Source organism: Colius striatus, chromosome 2 (genome assembly GCF_028858725.1).
Source record: "Colius striatus isolate bColStr4 chromosome 2, bColStr4.1.hap1, whole genome shotgun sequence".
Lineage (NCBI taxonomy): Eukaryota > Metazoa > Chordata > Aves > Coliiformes > Coliidae > Colius > Colius striatus.
The window spans coordinates 82,097,505-82,112,674 of record NC_084760.1 but is presented as its reverse complement, the minus strand read 5'-3'; the positions used below and the strand labels follow the sequence as shown (position 1 = coordinate 82,112,674).

Here is a 15,170-nt window from a genome sequence, read left to right as displayed (position 1 = left end):
AGAACCTCCCCCACACACACACACTGCAAATCCACTAGTTAGCTGGCAGCTTCAGTAGCCCAGCCATCAGAGCAAATCTCTGGCTGTGCAGCAGGAGCAGGGCTCCTGAACACCAGTTGGGAGCTGAGTTGTTTTGCAGGTTTGTTGCCCACTCTTTTCCTCTGCAGTTGCCAGGCTTCCTTCCTCTATCCAGAGGAGACAGTGGAAGCATCACAAACAAGGCGGTAAGAGATCTGACACTGAAGCCTTCCCTTAGACACTGCGAGTGGCCATTTCCTCTCCTGGGGGAACTGCGGATTTCCCTTTTCAGCCAGAGCCCAGTCCTGCTGGGGGTTTGGGGTCATTGGAAGGAGCAAATCCGACGCACTGCGCAGCGCGGGGATTTCGGTCCGTTAGCGGGAGGGCTGGTGCTCTGCTTCTCAGAGGTGGATTATCCCAGTTTCCAGGGAATCTATAGCTCCTGTTTATCTGTGCCAAGCACTTGCGTTCCTCAGTTGTGGTAAGTTATTCTCCATGTCCCTGAGGTGCTCATTATCACATTATTCAGGCTCTGTTTACGTAACTTTAGAAACCAAAATGAATTCCTGAAAGAAAACTCCCCAGCCCTTCTCTGATCCCTTCTCTAAAGCGTGTGTAACACCTTATAACCTCATACATTTCTTAAACCCCTTGGGTTCCTGGGGTGGCTCAGTCATCTCTGGAGAATCAAACTTGCATCCAGGCCTGAAGACATTGTCCTTGGCCTGATCTCTCCCTGCAGCAGATGCCTCTCCACTGAGCTCCAACCTGATCTTCCAGAAGATTATTAGCTTTAGCTATGGCTTCGCATCCCCAGCCCTCGAGATACCACTGCAGCTCTACTGATCGGTATTGTCCTCATTGCTATGCTTTGCTCTGAGATCCAACTAAAGCCTACAAGTTGCAGTAGTCAAGTTGGTCTACTGCTGAACTCGTAGATGATATTTTAGAAAGTGCTCGGAGAACTGTCAGAAGGGAGAAGGTGTGGAATGACTTCTGTTCTTCAACCTTCAAACACTGTTTTTCACAAACAAGGGAACCAGATACAATTAGCTTAAATTCTATGCTATTGAGGTTGCCTGCTGTCACACCAAAGAGAAGACAGTGATAGACTACAGGAATATGGTATACAAAATAGTGTGTAGTACAGAAATGTAATATGTTGCCTCCTGGTACATGACACAGCTGCATAAACAGGGAGATGGGAATTAGCCAAATCTGCAGGATTTCAGCAAACAGACTCAATACACTGAGCTGGCCACAGTCAAGGAAGCAGAAGTCCCTCTTTACTAAACAAATGGGAAACATGAAAGTGTCATAGCTCTCCAGTGTCACTGGAGCTTCCAGTTACACTATAATGTTATGTGCAGTATTTATCAAAAGTCTTTAATTATTTATCTTCTCAATTAGTTGCTCGTTTATTCTCCTCTGAGCATGTAACAGAAAATGCAATCTGTAATTCAGCAAAATCTCTTTGTGCATGGAGATTCGTAATTTATGAGAGACATTGAGAAACAACAAGGAACAATGCTGCTGGTGGGATCAGAAGCCAGAGGCAGTGGCTGGACCGCAGCGGTGTGTTCTTGCCCGGCTTCCCCAATGCTTCCCAGCGGCTCAGCTGAGCTTAGTTAAGCTCTCCCAGGCTCCGGCTGTAGTTGTGGGGAGGATGTCATTAATAACGTGCTATCCCAGAGACTGCCAGTAGTGGAAAACTAAGCAAATTAAGATTTTTTAAATATCTGGTTTCTCCTTTCAGAAGGCATCTGCTGTAATCTACGTTGGCATGCTGTGCACTTCTGTCAGCTGTGCCTTCGCTGTGCTGCACCCTTCCTCAGCCACATACCAAATGCAGTGCTTGCTCTGGCAATGTGCTCTGTGTGACCAAGGTTCAGGCAGAGCTGAAGCTGTTATCTAATAGAACCTGGTCACGACTCACATGTTCTCACTCTGGACAGGGAAGGGAAGATAACATGCGTGGGAAATGTGCAAAGCAAAAATTGGGAAAAGATCCAGCATTCCCTGTTCATCAGCTGTAGCACACTGCAGGCACTCGGATCAAGTGGGTGTCCAAGTCTCAAGCCTAGCCAGTACCCAAATAACTGCAGCAAAATCTTGCTGCGTGGAACAGAACATAGGCAATTACCTACTATCAAACTAGAGGCAGAGAGCTGTTCCCTCCCCCCTGCCCCAGAGCGATGGGGGTGCTTAACTCCTGCCTTGATTTCTTAAAAATATTTGCTAGCAGTTAGCGTGCACCTCCCCCCCCCCAACCCTCCTCATCCTGAGAACACTTAAAGCCAGAATTTCTGCGTCCTAAAGCTTGTCCCTTGACCCTGTCCCTGCTTTCTGAATTGTTCCTGAGCAATGGCAGATTATTCAATGTGAAATGCATCAGCAGTCAGTGAAGCACAGCAGCTGCTTTCTAGTCAAGTGCCTTAGCCAGCAGGCTACCTGCCACTCTGCGGCATCCTGCGTGTGTGTTGCATGCCTTTGCTCTCATTGCTGACGCTGATTAGTCTCCATGCTGCATGTATGTTGAAATGTTTGTATATATCTAGGCTGAATTTCAGCAAGGCTTTCTGACGGGGAAGCAGGTACAGTGTGTAACAGAATTGGGACCTTAAATTATAAATTAGGTATTCTAAATTACTATTTACTGGTAGTTTGAGACCTTCTCTTAGTGCATGTTTTTACAGACAACACCGTGAGCTTGAGCCCTAGTTGAAGCTACTGTGCACTCTACTGCAACATTACTATGACAACTGCTAAGATCAGGGATGGGAGAAATCTTGCCTTCCCTAGGAAAAGAGGATACAAAGCAAATACTGCATTTAGTTAGTCTCAGACGTATGATAGAGGCATCCTGTTAGGTTTCCTTGCTTTATCTCCATGTAGGTCTCAGGAAAGGAACTATCTAGAGAATATTCAGCATGCAGCAAACAATTCTGCTTTGAATGAAGCTTAAGTGACGACAATCCAACAAGGCAGAAAAACTCTTCATCCTCCCTAGGCTTGCACGAGCCTCCCTATGAAGAGATCAGAGCCTCCTGGTTTGAAATGCTGCCTTAGGCTTTGCTTTTTTATGTCAATAAATGTTTTATCACATTTAAGCTTCAAACACGATACAAACATCCCTGCTAACATTTGATGAACTCAAATGGAGACAGCAAGCCTGGGCAGAGAGCAATGTGCAGCAGGGCACAGCAGTTCCCTTCTGCGGGGGGGCCTGGGTGAGATGGTGCCTTTGTAATTGTGTGCCTTTGTAACACAGTGCCTTGAAAAACACGTTGGCACGCTGAGGAAAGGGATGTGCCTCTCTTTGGGACTGTATTGCTTTTGAGCTTTTCTTTCTTTTGCTTTATTCTTCTCTCCCTGCCAAAGCTACTTCAGTACAATTGGAAAAGCATATTCATGTGCCCGGGTCAGTGGTGGGCTTAAGATGCCTCTGTCTTCATGCTTAGCTAGTCTGTCTCTCCTCCTAGTACCTACTTGCAGTCTCTTTTCTTCTCTTACCTCATGCTCATCTCTAGCACACAAAGATGCTGCAGTGAAATTTAAGCAGTGATCTGCTGCTGGGCTGCTTTTAGTGCCTGTAGTTCAAGGGCTGAAGTCTCTGGGCTGAACCTGCTGAGTTGAAACATGCAGGCAAATGCACAAGTGCTCCAAAGCATGATGCATACTTGAGTTTTTATTTCTCCCAGCACTTGCCAACTCCCTCCTTCCAGCACTGTTCCTTAGTTTTTCCTTTCCACATGCAGCATTTTGCAGTGGCCCTGCCTGCCTTCCCCCTCCCTCCTCCCCTCTCCTTCCCCTTCCCTGCTTTACCAAATGCAGCACTTGGGCGTCACTGACTGACAGGGAATGCAGCAGCTTTGGCAGAAGAGATGGGAGAGGGGGGGAAGGAAGAGATGAAAAAGCTGCTCTTGACAAAAGAGACAGCAGAAACACTGAAAGATGAGCTTTCCTCCCGAAGTGGATCCCAGTCACCCTTTGTTAGGGCAGCAAATTAAGATGTGGTCTCTAACTCGGTGTTTTTGATGAGCGGACCCTGACTGCTTTATGTATTTCCCGCAGTTGTATTTTCAGAGAACAAAGCTCAGATGTGTACAGGTTGGCCATAACCTGGACTGAATCAGCAAAATGGATGATTAGCTACCCCACACACTGCCAGCTGCTGCGTGGCCAAGTGACAGCACAACAAAACAGTCGCTGCTCACAGCTCAGAAAAAAAACCCTGGCTCCTCTGAAATGGAAAAGGTCACAAATGTAGGGGGAAAGAACCACAGATCGACTGGCTAGTTATGTGTCTGTTTTTATTCTAGGGGACCTAAAATTTCTAGGGTTAATCTTTGCCATTTTCCAAAAGGAGCCTGTGGTATTTCATGGTTTATGCAACAGATTTTGCTTACAACTTACTGTGATTGCTAAATAATTACAGAAGCGTATGTTGCCCTGTAGCAGTGCGGATTTTTCTGTTACATGAGACTGTTACCACCAAGTGCCAAATGCGTCTTGAAAGGCTTTTTGTAGGGTTCTGCTGAATAAGCACACTTTTGAACGAGCACTCTTCTGCAGCATGCCCTGATCTTGCCAGCTGCTGATTACCCTTCTACTAAGCACTGGTGACATGTCCGTGTTACAGATTGGAGTAGACAGTAAGAATACTCCCTTTACCTTGAAATTAATTAACTAATGCATTAGCAAAAGCCCAACAGCAGAGTGTCATTTATTCTGGAAACTTCTTAGGGTATTTAGAAGAATGGGCAAAAATGGTCTCAACCTCACACTGGAATTTTGAGTCTCATGCAAAGAGAGAGAGAACTTGCATTTAAAGTCATTGTTAAAATCTAATTTGTAGAAGATAGAGCCTATTCTACCTCTACAGGTTCTCCAAGAGTGAGATGACCATGCAAACAGAAAAAAAAAGCAGTCTTCCAGGAATTCAGTAAAACATTTTTCTGGACATGTCTTTCCAGTGCCAGCACCAAAGGAAAGAACAAGCAAATCTGTGCCACCTTAGTGGAAGGAGACAAGGATACCAAAACTCAGGATAACTCCCTGCTGCTCATCAGGTGTTTCAACTAAACATTTGCAAAGGAAGTTTTGACTTTCATTACTAAAAATAAACTCAAGCTTGTACATGAAGCTTATTTTGTAGTCTCCCATAATATCTTTTCTGCACCATTTTCTAGGAGTTTTATGAGCTAACAGCCTTTAAGGGTGATTGTCAAACTCTAAGGAAATAAAGGCACAGATCAGAAATGTCATGACCTTCTGAAGTGGGACTTCAAGTGGGACTTATGCTATACTTTATTAGTGAAAATTGAAATATTTCTCATCTAACCTAAATGCATCTCCCATATTTTGAAACAAAAATAGCCTCACTCGAACGCCAGTTACTAAGTATCTCATCACTGAAGGGAAGGGAGTCCAGCCCCATGTCAATATAGAACTCGTTTAGATTTGGTTTGTTTGCGTGCGGACAAGTTCAAAAATACCTTTGGAAAAGCTTCCCGTAGGCAACCCCTGTCCCCTGAAATTAAAAGCAATGAATTCGGGAGTCCAGCTGCCAGCATAAGGCAAATCAGCCAACCAAATTCGCCGTCTCCCCTCTGCCTTCATGCACCACTAGACTGTACCAGCTTCACTGCGCCGCAGCCCTTCACCTCAAATGAATTTCTTCCAGTGCTTTCAGCACCGTTTCTTACCGTCTGGCTTGAAAGCACACCCCTCTCTGCCTCTGTTTACAAGACCTGAAGTATGTCTTTAGACTTAAAGAAGAAAATTAAACTAATCTGCAGGAGCTATCCTCAGACCTCCTTGAGTGAGTGAGTGAGTGAACATCCCAAGCCTGTACAGCTACATTAACACAAGCGGCATGTGAAATGCCTGCGTGTGGCTAGCACAGGCCTGGTGTGAGCCCTGGCAACGCTGCCTGCAGGAGCTCAAAAGCAAAATGACTCCCACACAACTTTTGCTTTTGTTTGGGGTTCTTTACTATTTATGATATGCTTGAGTTTAAAAAGAAGCCTGTCCTTGTTGCTCCTTAGGGCCTGACTTGGTACCACCACCGACACAGAAAAAAACCCATACTTAGAAGTACTCACCTCTAAGGAAGGAGGAAAGTAACTGGGCAAACCCAGAAGTGCCAGTGCAGGCCAGGAGGTGGCAGAGGAGCGAGGCCACTTTGTCTCTGCATTAATTTGGCAAAACCAAGGAAGGACAACAAAGCCCAGCCCCACCTTCCATCTTGAGGAATAAAAGGATGAACCCCTTAATCACATTTCTGCTTGTGTTTATACTAATTGCTCATCTTCCTGAGATATGACTGTATAAAATTATGCATGCACACCAAGCAGAGGAGTTTCCATAGAAACTCAGAAACTAAACTTTCATTAGAAAAATATCTTTTTAAAAAAAAAAAAAAAAAATCTTCCAGATAAAAATGCAAATTGCCTGTCAGTGGGTGGCTTTCTCAATTTATATATAATTTTTTGCTCTTGCACTGTAGGCAGATTCCAGCTGGACCTGCATAGCAACAACATGCAGGCATTGTTTATAGCAAGCAGACTCCATGGGGAAATAAGAAATTCAGTAGCAAGGAGAAGCTCTCAAGTGCAAATACCTCAGGGTAACAAAAAACTGAAGTGCTCAGTGCTGCGTCTTTGTGAGGCTTGCGGGTTGTACAGCCTCCAGCTCTCACAAGATGCTTGTGGTTTGCAAGGAGCAGGGTGGGGAGAAAGGGAGAGAGGAAACCCAAAGCAAGAAACTCATCTGCACGCAGAATTAATGGTGTGCAACCTGTCCTTTAAACATCCAGCAGTGTATTTCTGCCAGTTTAGATAAGCCTCACTGGAAAGGCTGACACCATCTGTTGCATTTCGCTCTGTGTGGAGGAATAGGTAGATCTCTGTGCAGGAGTTTGGGAGCACTGTGGTAGAGCCCGGGTAGGAGGAGAGGGTGTTGGCAGCACCCTGGCCTCCCTTGGGCTGAGGCCTGAAGCCCAACATCTTTTGCCCTCATCACGTGGAAATCCAGGCACATGGGCAAGAAGGGGACATGGTGCTGTTCCATGTCAGGACAAGGGGGAAGCAATATGGTGGGCATACCTGGGAAGGGCCATGGACCTGGGCAGCCTTTGGCACTAACGGTCATGCAGGTAAGCAAAGAGGAGTAGGGGGGAAATCTTTACCTCCTTTAGCAAATATTTCCTCCTGTGTTTCTCCCCCAAAGACCTATAGCAGTTTTTCACCCATGCAGTAAGCTGCAGCATCAACAGGAAGCTTTCCCGTAGCTTTGAGGAGCTTACAGTCACCCTTTCTGGGGGTTCACAGATGTTTCTTCAGCTAAACTGGCATGCCTGAAAGCACTGAATACTGACAAGAAAATGCTCATGTGTGCTGCACTTTCTGGTGGGTGTCAGCTTCAGCATCTTCCCCCGGTGAACACAGTCAGTACTCAGGGTACTTGTGTACAGCCTCCTCCCCGTGCTGCAGCAGCAGGAAGCTCAAGCACAGACAGCATGAATGCAGCAGCTCCTGACTGGGGAACTGGGGTGGAGAGGGGGGAAGCCATGCCATGTCCTTGACCAACAATGGTGCTGGGGCAGACAAGGGAGTTGCGCTGCACGAGCGGTTTACGATGAGGTGGATTTCACTGCAGCATTGTTGAGAGGCGCAAGATGTCAGCCGGGGAGGGAATTCCCCTCCTTGTTGGAAAGGGCTGACAGGCAGCAGCTGCACAGGCTCTCTGGTCCCTGTGCCGCCAGGGCCAGCGGCCCTCTGGGAGTGTCAGGAGGCTTGATGCCGCTTAATGTCGGGGTGAGGACAGCGATGGGGACCCAGCCACCAGAGAGCACGATTCGCTCTGCTTGGTCAGCACAACAGGAAGAGTTTTTAGGAAGAATGGTTTTGTGGTTGAGGACAAACTTGAGCTGAGATAGCTCCCGTCTATTCTTGGCTCAGCAGCAGATTTGCTGTGGCTGCTCTACTTGCCCTTTCTATTCCTCATTATCCCTGTCAAGCGGGAGACTCAAGTTGTAATTGCACAGATTCCTTCCAGTCTGTCATTACGTGCCTGTGGTCAGCTCCAGGCAGCCACCTCCAGAAGAATCAGCCTCTCCCATTGGGGTACATCTGTGCCACCTGCTCACAAAGGGACAGTGACATCAGGCCCCGTTGCCTCACCGTTTTCCAACAGAGAAACCTAAAGGAAAAGCATCTGTGGTGTACCTCTGAATGATCAGATTTGATACTGAGTTATTACAGAGGTCAAGGTCATGGGCAAGAAAAAGGCAGTGAATTTTTTCACAGTATGACCAATACTTGATTAATTTTTCTCTCAGGCAAGGTATTGCATTTCTTTAGGTATTAATACTGTTTCTGGCTATAGGGTCTTAGTCATGCTGCTACACCCACTGTCTAATGGCACGTTTAGAAGAGCAAACGAAACAAGACAAAGGAGAAATCCTCACCACTTCCCAAAGCATCACTGTTTTTTCATCAGAAATTGGGTTCTAGTTGCAAGAGATTTCGGGTATCTTGCATCTTTTAGTATCAACTAGAGAAAATTAGACGCATTTTCTTTATGTATCCACATACTACGTAGTGCCAGGGAAGGCACAAAGCCAGGCTGGTCATCCCACTTGCCACCATTTCCGTGGGTGAGTGCAGGCAGAGGCCATGCAGAGCTTGGCAGGCAGCATGAAAGTGTTGGCTGCCTCTTCCACAGGCCCTGCCTGGCTGAAAGTGGTGGGAGGTTCGTCCCACTGTGTGCACCTTCAGGAGGAAGCAGAGAAATGCCACTAATGCGTTGTGGCCTGCAAAGCCCACGTGACCATCTGGGCTCAGTGTGGTTGCCTGCTGTGTAATTAAAAGAGAGCCTGGCTCATTACATGCCTTGGCGGTTCAGATGCATCCATGCGAGCCCTATAGGAAAACATGTTCTTCCTACCACTTCTTTCATCCTCCCCCTCCTGTTCCTTCCAGATGGTTACACCCACTTGTGTCTTTTCTTACCCTAAGGACAGCTTTTTAAACAAGGTTCCTCCATCTTCCTCCTCCCCCACACCACTTTAGGATGTACATTGGAGCGCTGGAGGACAGAGGGCCCCATGCTGTTTGTTACATACAGCATGCCCCTTGAAGGCTGGAAGTTGGACGCATCCCTCTAGCCCCATTTGTTGAGAAGAAAGATTTTTCTATAGAGTCAGAATGTAGGAGCTGAGAGACTTTACCTCAGCCTCAGCTGGATGTTCCAGATGTGCAAGAGTTAATGTAGATACTAGGTGTAAATCAAACCTGTGTATATTTTCCTGGGAACTAGAAGCCAGTGTGGCCTACTCAAGGAGAGAGGGATGCTTAAAGGGCCTGTAGCCTTTCCTCCATGTGACACCAGTATACGCTCTCCCAGTAACACACAGCAGGAGCACTCGCAGAGCTGGATCAGTGTCTCCTTAAGTAAAATTATTTTCACTATTGTTTTTTAAAACTACCCTTCACAGTCACAAAAATCCCAAAAAAACACCAGAGCCTAACAGCTGATTGCTTCTCTTCCGTACATATAGGAGGAGTTTCCCCCTCAGGAGACTCCTAAGCCTGCACTCCAAGCTTGGGGCTCTCCATTCTTCCTCTGTTTTGTGCCACTGTTAACTGTTTGTCATTTGTTGACAGGGCCTGGTGCTGAGCAGACTTGGGCGGAGGGACCTGGCCCAGAAAGTCCTCAGAGATGCCATCCAGATCCAGACCACCAGTCACAGGGCCTGGAAGAGCCTTGGAGATGTCTTGCAAGCTCAGGGTAAAAATGAAGCAGCCATCGAATGCTTCCTCACCGCTCTGGACCTCGAATCCAGCAGTCCTGTCATCCCATTCACTGTCATACCCAGAGAGCTTTGAAGTTTTGCCCTGCAGCTGAACACTTTCATTCCATGGACAGACACGAAAAACAAGAAAATAAAGAAGAAGCCCAATGGAAAAGTGCCATTGTAACCTGGAACTGCGCAAAATAATTCCAGGATGGGGCTCAGGTCTACAGGCTTTGCTGAGACAGGCCTAACTGTAGAAGAGTTTGCAACAGGCAGAAACAGAGAATGCCTTTTTCTTCACAGGTGCCTGGCTAGCCTCCTGTTCAAGTTAATAGCAAGGCTTATTCCAAGATGTTGGTTCAAGGTGACTGTCTGTAGAAAGATCAGGCAAGAGTACAGCTGTTCAAAGCACTTGCACCTTCCAGTTTTTGTTAAAGATAAAACCCTCAAGCCCCGAATTAAAGCCCAGACTCACTCTAAACAGGAGTAAATGCACCAACTAACTTGACCAAGTTGTGCTTAAGCATGTGGTTGCCTCTACAGATTGGGCAGGGCAGGACTGATAATTAAACCATATAGGCACGCAGTATATGCTGTTTACAAAATTATTTCAGCTATTTTTCCTGCCTTGTTCTTATGTACTGCATATGCTCACCATATTTAGTGTGGCGCTTGCCTGGACCAATTTAAATTAAACAAAATATATTTTTTGAGCTGCTATTGCAGTATGATTCACAGAAGCAGAAAAACCAAAGAGCAAACCAGTTCACACTTGAACCAGTATTAAAAACATACGTGTATCTCCAATTATATATTTCTTGAAAGGCCTTACATCAAGTATGTAGTTATAAACTCAGCAGCTGATTAACTGCTATTAATCACCTATCACATTACTTTTAGTGAGGAATATAGCAGTCACCAGTATATAGTGACTGAACTCTGTATTCTACTCCATTTCCATTCCTGGCACAAAACATCTTCATGCCTGTCTTTTTATGACACAAAGATAAGCAGTATTTTAAGGGAAAATATGCTGAAGTGTGTACACACTTGTTTCTTAAAAACCAAATCTTTGAATTGTCTGTAAAAATTTCACGTGAGAGGTACAGAACTGAGCCTTCAGCAAAGTGGGATCATTTTGCGTTATCTTCTCAGATGTAAGAGTGAAAAGCTGATCTGGGTGGCCTCCCCATGGCTGGCGCAGCCAGGGCTGGGGGATGCAGCTGGCATACCCGCTGTTCAGCTGCCCCTTAGCTGTGCTTGACCTCCCTGGAGCCTCAGCAACGAAGCTGTACCCTGCTGTCACATGACACAGGACAGCTGGCCCCATCCAGAACAGTCCCAAGATGAAGATGATGCAGAAATGAGCTGTGGGCACTTTTCTATACAAAAGGTTAGGGCTCTACGCCCGTTTCTGTCCAAAGAAGTTTTGTGACTATTTCATAAGTAGGTTTGCACTAAAACACACTTTGTACGATAACTCTGTCGAGTATTGTGATCCACAGCTAGTTCATTCCAGAAATAATAACATCCTCAGGCAATAAATGAGTAGGGGTTATTTCTTAAAGAGCCTGAGGCTCTGTCAGCAGCTCAAAGTCAGCGTTGTTTACAATCATTTGGAAAAGTGCACGCTGATGGAGCGGTGGGGCCCTCACCCTGCTCCCCAGCCACACCAGCACAGAGCTCCAGCCGCCCTTTCCTGCCCATGCCAAGCGAGGTTACGCTGCCCCTCAGGTTTCTCTCAGCAGCCTGTGGCACTCCTAGGCCAATAGTTTTGAGAGTTTTTTCCCATTAAATCATGCTGGTGCAGCAGCCTGGATTGTTCATCTGTTCACCAAGGGATGCAGGGTGAAAGCAGCCCAGACATGAAAGTTGCTCAGCAAGCACACAAAGTTTCTGTCCTTCCCGTGCCACATGGGCACCAAACCAGGCTTTTTAGGCCAGAGGCAGGTTTCCAAGGAGACAGCGTTACCCGGGCGCATTTCTCATTTGCAATAGCACCAGCAGCAGAGGAGGGAGTAGGTGTTACATGTACCAGAATTAAATGAGTTTCACAAAGACAAAAAGATGCAGCAGAAACCAGTTTTGCTGTGAAGTTGCCTTGCTCTGCACTGCAGGTGGGAAAAGGGGAAGGGGAGGGTGGTGTTGTTGACATAACATGTAAATCGTTACCCAGGTGTTCTAAACCCAGTTCTCGAGCCAGATGCAATCTGACAATAGACTTCAGTAGATTATCTGTACAGGCAGATGTGATATTCCAGTAGTTGTTCTACTCCACAGCTCCTGAGGTGGGAGCAAGCCTTCTGTTTAAGATACAAAAAAAGAGTCAATGTGGCCCAACATCACCACTTCCTTCTTCAAGGTATATCTGTAAAGCGCTGCCACAGCAACCTCTGTGTCCCAGACAGCTGTTTGAGTACGAGCTGAGCATCCCCCTCTGCGACTGAGGAACCACTTTAAGAGGTCTCTAACGTCACTGGTCTGTGACCTGGCAGGAGGTTACTCACAGATGCATTTACTTCTGCATACGCATCTTGTAAAGAGCCACCAGCCCCTCATATCTGTTGCCATTGGATAAACTTCATCTCAGCACTAATCAGACTTGCCACAGCACTCATCTTCCTAGGATAGGGGCAAACATGCAAGAGCACTTCACATGCATCAGCTGGTTAAGTATTGCCAGACTGGTCCCATGTGCATTAACAAGCACTATTGGCATTGGAGTTGCAGTTCCGAGAGCCTCTGCTGCAGGTGTGGCAAGGAAGACAACAAGTACATGCCATCAGCGTTGTTAGGAATGAGAGCGGCATAGCACAGCAAACACATCAGTTGCAAAGTACTTTGCATGCATGCCAGACTCAGTCCCAAGATTTGCTGTGCACTTCCCAGAGGATATGAAGCACATGTTGGCTGAAGAGGTGTTAGGTTGGCCTGAAGTGCAATGCACAGTGCAGGAAAGAGAGTGGTTGTTGCAGGCTCATAAGGGTTTTGGGATTAAACCTCTATCTACTCTTGTTAGTAGTGTTCAACAAAATAGAAGCCTTCCCAAGCTCACATGCTACCTCTGTTCTTCAACATGGATTTTGTTCATGCTTACAGGTACAGAAGAACAAAGACAACTGCTTCAGCAAGCCTTTGTATTGTATTTATTTAGATAGCAATGTTGATAAACCTAATAGGCCTACTTCCCTGAGCTCAGTAATACTGCTTTGTATAGCAGGGACCACAATGCTCAGGGTTTGAAACTAACATAAGATTGACATGCCATCCCTCACAGGGTTATTACAGATGACCATAAGCAATGGAAGTTTGGGGAACAGTAAGTGAAATATCTATTCTGCGAGTTTTAGCACTGGCTTGAGTCCAACAGAGTTTTCTCCTCAGTTTAGAAAGAGGAAGAGAAAAAAAGGCATTGTTGCCTAAAGGATCCAGGTATACACCCAGGTTCCTCTTATTCCATCACTAGGTTGTTTTCCTTTGTGTTGATAGGGTGCATACAAAAGAAGAATAATTAGCTTCTAATTTTCTGTTGTGCAGTGAAGGAGTGGTGTTTGCCGTTGCCTTTGGCCAACAGGAAGGTTTGTGTATTCTAACAAAAATGACTCTGCCTCCAGGATAACAGGAGGAGAAGCCCGATGGGCCAGGGAACAACTCCCATCGCTGCCTTACCCCATGTAAACTGTCATTAGCTCCACTGGAGCTGTTGGTAGTTATGAGTGTTTCCTCCAGCTGAGTTTCTGCCCACCAGTGTACTGGTTCTGTACCGGGAGTACGAGGGAGCTGCCATGCTCCTGTGCTGCACAAGTACACCAGTCCGTTTCTATTGGTAACAGTTCATGCTACTGATTATCACAATGCTTCAGAAGTGCTAATTATCTTTTCTTGGTAATGACTAATAAATCCAAATGGAGAACAGTCCTGGAGGGTGTTTACTTTAAAATTCACTGGCTGGGTACCAAAGTAGGCACAGCACTGGCTGCTGCAATTTGAATTACAGTTATTTTATTCAAAAAATGTTCCATTTTCATAGACTCTCGGTGAAGAGAGAATTTGACTGGTTTGGTTTTCATTTTAATGACAGCAGAGTGGGAAACAATCCTTTTCAGTGAAAAGACATCACTGCCATGATCTTTTTTCAGCCAAAGCGAGAGCGAGGTTTGATGGCTGCAGTTGGGCCCAGGAGAGGAAGGCTTCCCGCAGCAGCTCTGTGCTGCAGCGGTAACTGCCTCCCATGGAACTGTGTTATGGGCAGATTTGGCAGTTATACAACGAGCATGTGTGGCTGAGATCGTTCTCCCTCCCTCAAAATGTCACATATGTGGCTAAGGGGAGCTGCTTTATGCCCAAGGGGACGACTGCAAGTGCCCATCAGCACCCCCTCCTTCCTGCTGGTTTAACCAGCCCTCCCGACTGTTCACCAAGCCTGACTCCAGGCAATGGCTTCCCTGCTGTTAATTTTTTGTTTATGAGTTCCCATCGGATAAAGAATTATTTTAATGAGTTCTTTTCTTAGAAATGAGAAGCATCCACCAGTTTGGTGATGCTAGCAGAAGGGGAGGTAACCACTTGCCCGGGAGATAGTTGCTCTGACTTTGCCTTTAATGTTTGGCTCGCACTTCCAGCTCCAGCAAACCAAGGCAGGCTCCCAAGAAACAGTGTGCTAAATATCCAGCTGGTTTCCCCACAGAAGCACGTGCCAGTCTGGAGCTAAAACCACTGACAGGTGACAGGGCAGCACTGCAGAGTGGCCCATGGTGACACCAGCTGATGAGAGGATCCCCAAGCCGATGCTCACAGAGGTGCTGCGCTTCCCCACGCACCAGTGTTTCCCACTCACGGCTGCAGCACTGTTAACGGTTTTACGTGTAACTTAGCTGGATTTTGCCACTGTAAGATGTTTTGAGCAGGTGAATAAAATTGACCTTGTGGAAAACAAAACAAAAAAAAAGCTTCTTGTCGTTCCTGCCGATTTCAGGCCTTTTAATGTATTCGTGTCACAGATAGTTCAAGCCTTATGAAACGACCCTTTGTTAATGCTAACTGGAACCTAGTGTGCCTCGCAAGATACCAGTGGCAAAGGGCATTTTGGCCTACACCCTGTAGTTCATGGGAAAAAAGAGAAGCGAGCATGCAAGCAGCGTGCTTTCGGAGAGGAACAGAGCCAGGAAAAAGGAGTAACATAGCTTCAGATGTTTGGATTTATGGAGATTTAAGCGAGCATCATGCTTTTCTTGTGCTTCTTCCAGTAAAAATAAACAAAGGTAGTGTGAGAAACGCTAACATCGAGGTAATAGGCAAATACTATGCCATCAAGTTTAGGGACTCACCTAATGGCCACAGGGCCATTAAT

The 15,170-nt window shown here is 46.3% G+C and overlaps 1 protein-coding gene across 4 annotated transcripts in view; it reads left to right on the top strand.

The window, feature by feature from the left end:
• Positions 1-14,771, top strand: part of TTC7A (tetratricopeptide repeat domain 7A) — a 176,570-nt gene extending 161,799 nt beyond the window's left edge. For 3 of the 4 annotated variants that reach the window (XM_061991295.1, XM_061991294.1, XM_061991296.1), the window contains one exon: positions 9,690-14,771. In XM_061991295.1, the coding sequence (XP_061847279.1) occupies positions 9,690-9,911 (222 nt within the window). In that variant the 3' untranslated portion in view covers positions 9,912-14,771. The remainder of the gene's footprint in view (positions 1-9,689) is intronic. The other variant, XM_061991297.1, reaches the window with a different exon arrangement.
• Positions 14,772-15,170: the final 399 nt, after the last annotated feature.